General features: G+C 36.6%; 1 protein-coding gene and 1 long non-coding RNA gene across 5 annotated transcripts in view; one reads left to right on the top strand and one right to left on the bottom strand.

The window, feature by feature from the left end:
* Positions 1 to 1,850, bottom strand: part of GC (GC vitamin D binding protein) — a 40,317-nt gene extending 38,467 nt beyond the window's left edge. The window contains exon 1 of the mRNA XM_060012410.1: positions 1,624 to 1,850. Coding sequence (XP_059868393.1) covers positions 1,624 to 1,681 — 58 coding nt within the window. The 5' untranslated portion in view covers positions 1,682 to 1,850. The remainder of the gene's footprint in view (positions 1 to 1,623) is intronic.
* The window catches only part of LOC138414083 (uncharacterized), a 154,323-nt gene that overhangs the window by 10,771 nt on the left and 131,090 nt on the right, over positions 1 to 12,462 (top strand). For 2 of the 4 annotated variants that reach the window (XR_011246481.1, XR_011246478.1), the window contains exon 1: positions 3,919 to 4,005. The exons of the other annotated variants lie outside the window; for them this stretch is intronic. This is a non-coding gene — a long non-coding RNA (uncharacterized lncRNA). Of the gene's footprint in view, positions 1 to 3,918; positions 4,006 to 12,462 lie in introns of those variants that run through there. 4 annotated transcript variants of the gene reach the window in all.

The following is a 12,462-nucleotide window of genomic DNA, read 5'->3' as shown; positions in this document are numbered from 1 at the left end:
TCCGAAATGAGTCTTGAAGGAAATACACCTTGGAAAAGAGGTTCTAGACAAATGCTTTGGGTGATTGGTCAGCTCTGTAGAACTAGGCAGAGAACTGCAACCCAAACCAATCCTCCAGCATCCAAAGTTCCTCTCAACTCCTTCAATCTGTACACTTCCTGCCAGGAGTGAGCACACCTAGCTTCCAGATAAAACACTGACTTGGTATTTCGGTTATGCTCAGGTATTACAGAACAGAGGACTGATGGGTCAGGACTACTGTCCCCAAATATTGGACATTTATTATGTAGGTAATTGTACTTTATGTCTCGGGAGTCATGATCTGACCTATGGAACATAGGTAATTGAGTTCATTGTGAAGTTCAGACCTTCAAGGGAGCTTACTTGAAGTTTTTAGCATCTGTTTCATCAGAGGCTGAGTGAATACTAAAGGATGTTGAAATAGAGGTTGCAGAATACTGTTATTCTCCAAAGCACTGTAATTCTTTGAAGTGAAGCCAATGTACATTTATTGAGTCAGTAGTTCAAAATGGCACATTATGGCATCCACATATAATCCCAGGACATAACCATTACTGGACTTTCTGTGTTTTGAAAATCCAGATCTGAACCTACTTCAGGAGGACTTTTCAGGTTCAGATCTGCCTCAGGGAAACCATGGGTGAAGGAGTAAGCTTTCAGGGTTCCTTGGGATCTGGGCTATTCAGAGGTCTTGTAAGGGACATGAATAAGACAAAATTTAAAATAATTTAATGACAAAAATGAGGGTTTTTTAAAAAAAAATAAGGTCAGGAGTAAGGTTATTCTTGTCATAATTAATAACTGTTAATTCCTGGGATACACACATTTTATTCCACTGGTTAAATGTTATTAATATGACTTGGGTAAAGCGGTTAACTGGAAGCACTACATGAAAATTTTAATTTTTTGAAGCCGGATGAATGCAGATTCCTTTTATAAGCATTAAAGAATCAGCCAGAAAGTAAATTGGAACTGATTATGAATTTCGCAGCTTGGGAACTTATAAAGTTGTATATTGCTCAAAGACGAAGACACCATGTGATGAATGAACTTAATGAAAAATATAGCTCAGAGACCTTGATAGTCATATTTCTTAGCTAATGAATTCTTTTATGTGAGATATTTTAGAAACTATAATGCGTTTTCAAATATTACATATAGAGGATTCCTTGAAGAAGATCAAAGAAATCTGTTGACTTCATCATTGATATGGTATATTGTACTCTCACTGGCAATGAATATTTGAAGTCTGAAAAAGCTCAGTGATGGATCATAGCCTCCATTTGCATTCTCCTTTAACAAATTAAAAAATTCTAATTTTGAACCATTTTTTAAGATCTTGGTTATCAAGAAAACAGGGAAAGTGACAAATTATATAGTTTTTCTTTCTTTCATGGAATTCTTATCGTGACTTCTTGGCTATTTTAATTGAACACTCTATGTGACATTTGAGCTCAGATTAACCCCCCTTTGATTCCTCCCTCTCTCCCCAACATATGCCCTGATTCTTCTGTTTTTCACCTTGTGTATAATTTTTAAAATGGTAACAAAATTAGGCTAGTTGAGAGTTCTTGTAAATGGTCACAGCACTGTAAGTCTTACCTCTCTCTAGAGCATGCACAAATGCTACAGCAAGCAGGAAAACCAGGATCCTCTTCATTTTTCTGCCGGCAAGTCCTGTAGCACTCCTGTCTCCTGTATGTTACCCAGTTGAAAAAAAAAAATGGCATCCAAAAGTAACCAATTCCCTTTTACTAATAAGATTCCTGACTGTGAGCTAATCAATTATTAATCTCTACATGGAAGGAAGGGCAGTCATCCTTGGGCCACAAGAGATAAAATATCATCAATCAAGGCAAATAGACAACCTGGGGAAAAAGTAGTGGAAAATCTAGGAGATTTTAATCATTAACTTTGTCAAACTGCAAAAGAGTCAGGGTATATATAGATTTTTTCCCCCCACTTCTGCTTTTTGCTAAAGCTTATCTAATGTATTTATGGGCACATTTTCCCTCCCTCTTTCTGTGTTGTCTTTGGACATTCCCTACCCTTCTCATGTGTATAAATGGAAACTTGGAGGTGTCTCTTTGTTTAAACCTACTACAAATAAAGATTATCTTAAAATATCGCAGACTAGATGTTTAATAAGGGCAAAAAAAGTGAGAAACCAATTTATCACAATTGCTCAAATCCATAATTTTAATGCTATATATTTTATTGAAGATGATTGGGATAGTACTTTATTTTTATGTGCTATATTACACAAATATATTTCTAAAGCACTGACATACATATTAGAAATAACCCTTGAAATCACAATAGGTAGTGGCAAATCTTGGACTCCCTATAGCTCATTTAAAGTTCTTTTTACTAGTACTATACAACTAGTATATTTTAGGATAATATAACTTGAGAGTACACAGTTGGCCTTGTAGAATGCAGAATCCACCATCTTCATTTTACAGAAGAAGGAACTAAACCCCAGAGATTCTGTGGCTTGCCCAGAAAGGCACAGGTAGTTGTCGTTCATTCCATCACTGGAAACAGGTCAGCATCTTGTTCTTGCAGTAGTCATCTTTTCAAGAAACAGGGTCAGATAAGGGTTGGGTACACCAGCTCTGGAATCAAATCCCTACTCAGCTCTTATCGGCTATATAACCTTGGAAAATCATCCTCTAAGCCTTATCTCTCTCCTATGCAAAATGATGATAACTTCTAGTACTTTTGTTATAAGAGTGTTGTGAGCTTAATTAAGATACTGTGCAAGGTTTACCATAATAACAAATACATGGTAGCATGCATTAATGTTAACTATTGCTCTTATTCTAGTTATTGCCCCCTCTTTTCACTGGCTCTCCAAATTTATAATATCTGAGAAGGTTATTGAAGGTAATGAGGCCTAGAACTCAGTGGAAAATCTTGAAGCCAGACTGTATTATGAGTTTAGGACCATCACAGATAAATGGTAAAGAATTCTGATATCAATTTAGTAGCTAAGGGTTAACTGCATGGTCAGATTCCATCAAAATCTCAAATTGCATAAGCAGTTACATTTTTAGTAAGATTCTCCATGCATATTGAAAATTGTTGAGTGTTAAGTTCAGAAAATACAGTCCAGGTAGTTGGAAAAGGATAACTAAGCAAGATTAAAGCAGAGATATCTCTATAAAGCCAACGGAAATTCACATGCTAGAGGAGACTAAAAGATACTCTAAATATTGCTAGGAGCAATATGGGAAGATAGCCTTACTGTTCAAGGACCAACTATATGCTGTTCAAAGATGAACTTCCTTCCTACTACAAGCCCTCTAAACTTTTCCTTTGGCTAAACTCTTAGTTTACTTTGCAAGTTAATTTAAAAGTGTGTTTTAATCTTAGTATAGATTATTTGGAAGTGCCAAATAATCAAGTGGCACTAATAATCAACTGTTATCTTAAGTGCCAAAACACTTAAAAATAACTAAGAAGCCCAGAACTCAGAAACATTATTAACACATTATAGTTTCCATTTTTAAGATAATACACATATCCATTTTTATAGAGTTTTGTATTTAACAGTATTTCATCTTCTGATGATTAGTTCATTCAAAGATATACTGGATTGTTTCCCATTAATTTTGCTACAGTTTAAGATCGGCCTGTTCTTTCATTTAAAAAACAATTATAACTTTATCTCTGATTTTGCAATAACATCTACCACTTTTGTTTAATGATAAACTACATGTAGCAAGAGTTGCAACATCTCATTTAGGTCCTCCTGAGAAATCTCTACACAAGCTGCCAAATGCATTCTCTTGGCTGAGTTTACCTTTTTCCAACTGAAAATCAGCACTCATGTGCTAATAGCTAAATACATGAACCGTCTCTCAGTCCTATTTATATAACTCTCCTTTAATTCTTTTACATGTTGATAGCTCACCGTCATTCTGTTGGAAAGAAATAATTGGCTTAATTGAGACATCTCATCTTGCCATGACTACTCTAGTAAGTCCAGTGGGGGGGGGGAAGATAAAAAAAGACTGAGTGAAATCTTCTGCCACAGTTACAGCAACTCAGAAATTTATAATGGAAATAGTTATTTTAGAAGAATTATTTATTAAATAAGCAGTAGAATTTCACAGGAATTTTTTGCCCATAAAGAATCAAATAGCATATACAGAAGTCGAAATAAGTTGTTGTACACATGAAATTGATATAATATTATAAACCAGTTAAAAAGCCGATTTGAAGTAATCTCCCACCTCTTTATCTTGCCATTGGCTTCAGAAGAAATGTAGGTTTCTCCCTAAACAGGGCTAGTTCCAGGCAAAATTGTGAGATAAAGCCCATCTTTAGTTCTTTCGCTATCACATTCTCTTCTTGTAGTAACTCTTAGACCTTACACCCTTTACTAAAGGAGTATCTTTAACATTTTTATGCTGCAACAGGCTGCTTAAAACTCTCCTATTATAGTAGTCCAGTAGAAATGACCTTCAAATCGATTTCATTTGCCAGAGTGTTTTCATTCAGATTCTCTTTATATTGTTAAAGTGCATTATCAGCATCTTTCCCTGATAAATGACCTGGTGAAATGGATATCAGTAGCATAACGTGATATCCTTAAAGTTGGTGTGCAGAGCAGGAATGGAGGACAGTCTAGGCTGCAGGGAACTCTCGTAACCCAATCACTTTGCTTTTCTCGACTCCCATGAGAAGTTCCAATATCCTAATAAGTCTCCCTTTTTACTTAAGCCTATTCAAGCTGCACTTATTTGCAATTAAAAGCATCCTAACTAATGTATTTTAGACCATTCTTCCCTCTGTTGCTGTCATTATTTATCTGAAATGTGAACAGGACCATGTTATTGCTTCCCTACTTATAACCCTTCAGTTAAATGCCTGCGCTCAAAGTTTGTGACTTCATGCTACCTACCTCTGTAGGGTACTCTTTGCATATTAAAATTTAGTACAACTGAACTGCTTGTGGTTCACTGAGCACATTGTGCTGCTGGGCCTCCAAAGGTCTTTGTTCACACTCTTTCCTTTGAAAGACCCCCGTTGTTGTTTTGTGTGATTGCTCTTATCTTTTACTAGAAGAAGGCTTTCACTTATTCATTTAACATATATGTAATTGACACCACTTTACGCCAGCTGTCGTGCAAATAGTTGGTATTATAACGGTGTACATAACTACCTCATGGATCTTCTAATCCAGCTAGGAAAGCAGATAATGAAAACAACAAATGTGTTGAGCGGTGAGTGTGTGGAGGGCGGAAGCGGAAGCGGAGGCGGTAAAAGTAGATGCAGAGAGACCAGTCTGAAGGCTGCTTTGAAGTCCAAGCAAGGGATGACAGTGGCTCAGCCTGCGGTACCGGCAATGGGATGAAGAGACTCTACTTAGGAGACAGAATTAGGGGGGTGATAATTGACTAGATGTTGGGAGGGAGTAGGAGTCAGAGGTGATTCCCTAGGTTTCTGGCCTAAGCAAGTGAGTGACGTCTGTGCCATTTTCTGGGATAGAACAAGCTGGAGGAGACACATAGTTTGGGGGAAGATGTGTTAGGGAGAATTTTGATTAGGTACATGGATACACAGTTGGCTCTCTATAGCTGCAGGTTCCATATCCTTGGATTCAACCAATCTCGAATTGAAAATACTTTCCAGAAAATTCCAGAAAGCAAAACTTGAATTTGCTGACCATGGCAACTATTTACATAGCATTTATGTTGTATTTACAGCTATTTACATAGGATTATATTGTGTTTACAACTATTTACATAACGTTTACATTGCGTTAGACATAAGTAACCTAGAGATGATTTGAAGTATACCAGAGAATGTGTGTAGCTTATATGCAAATACTGCACCATTTTATGTAAGGGGCTTGAGTATCCTTGGATTTTGATATCTGTGGGGATTGTGGAAGCAATCCCCCCAGGAGATCAAGGGTTGACTACCACCCTGGACTGCAGAAGAGATCTGAATTTCCAGGCTGCACTGAGTCTTCCTTCTCTGAGCTGTGCTCTCCCACAGTGCTCTTAGTCTAGCTAAAATTTATTCATCTAGGTATTCCCAAAAGCTAGCACAGAAACTCAACATGGTAAATCCTGAGAAACAATCAGTTTAATGGAGGAATTTAAATATCTAGTGAGTTTGTCAATCCTCTGTTTAAAATGAAGGACTATGATAGAAGTCTATAATTTGATTTTGCTCATTGAAATCCAGGTAAAATTTGAACAAATCACTGTTTTGATGAACAAGCTAATTCATTTATAATTTTACTTGGATTTTTATGCAAATCTGTGAATGATTCCTTTGTATTTAAAACAAAAAAGCTATTAGATAAATATTTTCAACAGAGGACAGAAGTTAGAAAAATCTCACAAACATAAATGATTTATTAAGCAAGATGGCTTCGTTTATTTTAAAAGGAAAATTTGAACTAAAATTAGAGAAAATTGTCTTCTACCATGGCTCCATCTACCAAGACTGCAGTAGTTTAAGAAGTCTTATATGATAAACTGGCAAATCATCAATTTCCCAAGAACACTTTCATAAAGAAACACACATCGCTAAAGAGAATCATAGATATTTAAGAGAAATGCTTATTCAGACTAGAAAACAATTTTATATTCTGCCTGGAAAGACAAAGAAAGAAAGAAAAAGAAAAGGAAGGAATCCAGGAACAAGGTTCATCTGAGCTTTCCTCAATAACCTTGGACAAACAGCTATATATTTCTGCCTCTGTTTGATGGAATGAAGATCTCCATAGTCACCACTATTATAAGCATAGTCATAACTAGTAAACTGTCAGCTAAGTATTATTAGTACTATTGGGAAAAAAAGATGTCTAGGTTCAGTTAAAAAGAAATCACTTTATAGCAATTTCTTGCTCAGCTATTTTCCAACACTGAAGCCAACTAATTGGTGAAAACTATTATTAAAACTACAATTATTTTCTAGAGCATTGCCAATGGTGGTATATTTTTTGTATCATTTATAGAGAAAGAGGCAGAGGTTGATAAAAGAGAAAATGAGAGAATGGGGAAAAATAAAAGATGAACGAAAATGAGAATGAGAAAATGCGTCTACTTATGGTAAAATATCTGCTGTGAATAGTACAGATTGTTGTGCCCAAAATGTACATATTTCTCTTCCAAATTTTAAAATACTTTCTCAGAATAGGGTTTATAAAGATAGACTGTTAATATTCATAGCCTGTGTTAAACTTCATTAAGAGTTTCTAATAATGCTGTTTCCTATATATTCTGTAATAAGCAGGATTCTATAGAAGAAAGTCTGGCAATTTGAATAAAAAGTGATACTTAGGGGCTTCCCTGGTGGCGCAGTGGTTGAGAGTCCACCTGCCGATGCAGGGGACGCAGGTTCGTGCCCCGGTCCGGGAGGATCCCACATGCCGCAGAGCGGCTGGGCCCGTGAGCCATGGCCGCTGAGCCTGCGCGTCCGGAGCCTGTGCTCCGCAACGGGAGAGGCTACAACAGTGAGAGGCCCGCGTATCGAAAAAAAAAAAAAAAGTGATACTTAAATTGGATTATATGGGTTTGAAGTTTTCAGGAGCATATTGTGACACTAGTTAATATTAGATAATCTAATAAATTCTACTTGGTTGAAAATGTATTACCTTGGTTTTCATGAATTTCTATTTAGGTGGGTCTGGAAAGTTAAGAAATAGGAAATTTTATGAAACTAATTGCGATAGGCAGAATAATTCCCCGCAGACCTCTCTGGCGCCCATCCCCCCCCCCGCCCCCCTCAAATGCCCACGTCCTAATGCCTGGAACTTGTGAATGTTATGCTACATAGCAAGGGGGAATTAAGTTGCTGATTGGATTGCTGTAAAATATGGAACTTTTCCTGGATTATCCTTGTAGTCCCAATATAATCACAAGGGTCCCTTAAATGTGGAAGAATAAGGCAGAAAGTAAGAGTCAGAGAAAGCTGTGAGGAGAAAAGCAGAGATTGGAGTAATGTGATTGCTGGCTTTGAAGATGGAAAGGGGCCATGAGGCAAGAAATGTGGGCAGCCTCTAGAAGTTGGAAAGGGCAGGAAAACAGGGATGTTAAAATTTCCAGCTCTTGAGGATTTTTCCATTTTTTCTTATATTCCTCTACTGTTGTAGAGTCTTGAATTTTGAAGCTCTGTTATTATATACATACAGACTTATAACTTATCTTTCTGATACATGTCCCCTTTTATTGGTATGTCCTTTATGTAAAACTTTGTCTTGGTCTCTTTTGTCTAATATTAATATAACCATGACAGCTTTGTTATACTTTTACATGGCATATCTTTTTCCATGTTTTTACTTTGAAGCTATTTGAGTCTCTGTAAAGTGACTCTCTTGAAAAAGGAATATGATTGCATCATTTTTATTAAGACTTATCTCTACTTTTTGATTGGAGTGTTTATTAGTTCATTTATGTTTAATGTTATTATTGATATAATTGAATCTATCATCTTGTTATATGTACTTGAATATTTTCCATTTTTCTCTTCTGTATTTTGTTCCTTTGTTCTTTTCTTGCCTCTTCTTGTTGAATGTTTTATTAATTTTTTGCAGCTTCTTCGCTTTTATTTTTCAGTGGTTGCTCTAGGACTAACAATACTCATCTTTAATCAAAGTTTATTGGTTTTATATCTGGCACTTTCTATTTCACACTTCTCATTTCACATCTGATAGTTTTTATTTCCTACTTTCCACTTCATATTTTCATTACCATTTCACATATTTTAAAAGCTTACAACAGCATAATACCATTTATCCATCCCATCCTTTGTACTTTGTCATACTTTGTATTTTTGTTTTATAAACCTTCTTTCAGAGCTATTCTTTTTGCCTTATATTTTATTTAGCCTTTTAAACATGTTTTCCTATTAACTTCTGACAAGTATTTAGTGGTCATTGTTATTATTGCTGTTCTGTATGTGGTATGTCTTTTTTTTTCTCCAATTGCTTTCAAGATTAGCACTTTACCTTCGGTTTTCAGTAGTTATTATCTGATGTGCATGGTGTGGTTTTTTTCCTATCTATCTTGATAAGGGTTCATAGAGCTTCTTGTTTCTGTAAGTCAGTGTTTTTCATCAAATTTGTGAAAGGTTCAGACATTATTTTTGAAGGACTTTTCTGCTTCATTCTCATCCTCTTCAGGATAATAATTACACATGCTCCCAGTGGTGTATTAGACTATTTGATATTATCTCACATCCCTGAGGTTCTACTCAGCTTCTTTAACCTTTGTTCTCTCTGCTCGTCAGTTTGGATAATTACTGTTCATTAGTCTCAAGTTCATTACTCTTGTATCTCCAATCTCATTCAATAAATTTAGCATTCTTCAGGTTTTGAATTTCTATTTGATTTTCTTAGTTTCTGTTTTGCTGCTGAGTTTCTGTTTACTCAAGACCGTATTTGCTTTAAATGCTTTAAACATATTATCTTTTAAATCTTTCTCCATATTAATAAAAGCTGCTTTGTTTGTAGTCTTTGTCTACTAAATACTATGTTTGGGCCATCTCAGAGTTGGTTTCTATTGATTTTTTTTTTATTCTGGATTATCAGTGATATTTGCTTCAAGTGTAGATATTTTTTCACTATACACTGTACTTTATTGAAGATATGTTATAATAACTGTATTCCATTATATTCCTGTAAAGATTTGAATTTTGTTTCAGTTGGCACTTCAGTTACTGACCAATCATCTTAAACTCGTGTGAGCTTAATATTGTCTTTTCTTAGGGTGGACGTGTGGAGAGCACAAAGCGTTTCCCAAGCCCCTGTAACTTGGACGGGCTTAACCCTTCTAAACACTATTACTCTTGTAAGGATGTAGATTTTAGACTCTGTACAGGTGAGTCTGGAGTAGGCCTTACTCTACACTGAGGTCTCTACTTCCAAGGTGTAGTCTTTCTAGTGTCTTAGCTGGGTGCTTTGGTGTTTAAAAAGGTGATAAAGGGGTTTTCCCACTATCAAGGTGGGGCCTCCAAAGTCTTCTAGCACTGCTTGACCTCTAGTCTCTTTTCCTTTCTCAACACCTTACTAGCCACTTTTTGGTAAACCATATATATAATTATATATATAATTTTATATATAATTACATAATTTTTATATAAAACTATATAATTTTCTTAAAGCAAAATTACTGAGATATAATTTAAATTCCATAATGTTTACCTATTTATGGTATAAAATTGAGTGGGTTTTGGTATATTCAGAGTTGGACAACCAGCACCCTATCTAATTTTAGAACATTATCATTACCCCAAGGAGAAGCCCTATAGTTCTCCTTTTGGCATGATAGTATGAGGAGCTCCATAGACTTGCTCCCCAAAGAAACTGGTGAAAATCTATGGAAATGATTCTAAGGGCATGTAGCAAATGAAAAGCTTAATTAAGAAAATCGACTAAACTTGGTAAGAAAAGTGACAGTCTGTGGAATCTGAGCCAAGACCTACTCACTCACTCCTAGCTCCAGCTCAGCAAGACAAGTATAACTAAGTACTCAGGGCTCCCTTTCACCCCATCTCCCAGTTAGAAGGCTATTTTCCAGAGAGGGGCAGGATGCCAGCATTTCTCCTCATACATTCACCTACCTGTTGCTGGGGCTAAGTTCCAGGTGAGTGTGGCCTAAAAATTGGTGCCCTTTTTCCTCCCAGGCCCCACTTGTGGGAGGTAGACTCCACCTTGGGCCTGGCATGACTAATTGCCCTTGCTTCGGCCCCAGGACAAGAGAGACAATCCAAGGAGATTTGGGGTTGATGCCTGTTCCCTCCGCTGAATGCTCAGCTCAGCTGACACTCTATACTTTCTATTTTACTATTAATGTCCTAGAAAAAGGTATGGGGATAATTTTCAGGATCTTAAATTTGGCAATGGATTCTTATATATGATACTAGAAGGATGAACAACAAAAGAAAACATAGATAAAATTAGTATCCTTTTGAAGTGCAAAATTTTTTTTATCAAGAAAGTGAAAAGACAACCCACAGAGTAGGAAAAAAAATATTCGTAAATCATTTCTGATAAGGGTCTTGTATCCAGGGAATTCCCTGGTAGTCCAGTGGTTAGGACTTGGCACTTTCACTGCTGAGGGCCTGGGTTCAATCCCTGGTTGGGGAACTAAGATCCCACAAGCTGTGCAGCGCAGCCAAAAGGAAGAAAAAAGTCTTTGTATCCAAAATACATAAAGAACTCTTACAATTCAACAACAGCAATTCAATTAAAACTGGTAAAGGATCTGAATAGACATTTCTCAAAGGGAGGTATACAAATGGCTAATAAGCACATGAAAGATGCTTGACCTCATTAGTCATCAGGAAAATGCAAACCAAAATGGCAATGAGGCACCACTTCATACCCACTAGAATGACTGTATTCTCAGTCAGATAATAATGTGTTCTTGGGGATGTAGAGAAATTTGGACCCTCATAAACCGCTTGTGAGATGTGAAATGGTGCAGCCACTTTGAAAAATCATCTGTAAGTTCCTCAAATGGTTAAACTTACCATATGGCCCAGCAATTCTACTCCTAGATTTCTACCCAAGAGAAATGAAACATTTAAATGTTTATAGCAGCACTATTCACATTAGCCAAATGGCGGAAAACCTCAACTGTCCATCAATGCATGAATGGGTAAACAAAATGTGGTATACCCTTACAGAATACTGGGACTGAAATATGGATACATGCTTAACATGGATTAACCTTGAGACTATTATGCTAAGTGAAAGAAGCAAGTCATGAAAGACCACACATCACATGACTCTGTTCATATGACATATTCAGAATAGGCAAATCTATGGAGACAAAGTAGATTAGTGGTTGCCTAGGTTTGGGGGAATGGGGGATCCGTGTGGTGATAGCTAAAGGCTATAGCATTTCTTCTGGAGGCGATGAAAATTTTTTAAAACTGACAGTGGTGATGGTTTCAGGTATCTGTGAATATACTAACACTTTAAATGGATGAATTACATAATATGTGAATTATTTCAATAAAGCAGATTTTATTAAAAAAAAAAAACCTTACCCATTAGCAAGCCTCATATGTCTTTGCCCTGTGCACACACAGCTGAGACTTCTGTGTGGGACCTATGGGGAAGCTATGCCCCCTGAGTATATTTCCTGCCTGCGCACAGATTCTTCCCCTCTGGTACCCTACTCTGCAAATCCCACTGTTTAAGCTGCCCTAAGTTCTAATCTCTGCCTCCTCAGCTCAGTGGGATCACTGTGCTCCACTTTTGGATTTCAGCTTGATATAGCAAGGTCAGGACATTTTATACAAATAGAGAATCAAGGTAACCTTGGAGTTCACCTTTGTCCTTACCCAGAGGGATCTCAAACTTATCTGTTGTCCAGTCCTGAAAACAGGTACTTCATTAATGCTTTCTTACAGCCTGAACTCTAGTATGGTACTTGACTTTCCTGCTATTCCTTTATACCCAGAAGG

This window comes from Delphinus delphis, chromosome 5 (assembly GCF_949987515.2).
Source record: "Delphinus delphis chromosome 5, mDelDel1.2, whole genome shotgun sequence".
In the NCBI taxonomy this organism is placed as follows: Eukaryota; Metazoa; Chordata; class Mammalia; order Artiodactyla; family Delphinidae; genus Delphinus; species Delphinus delphis.
Note: the sequence above shows the minus strand (reverse complement) of the source record. Positions and strands in the feature narration are given on the sequence as shown.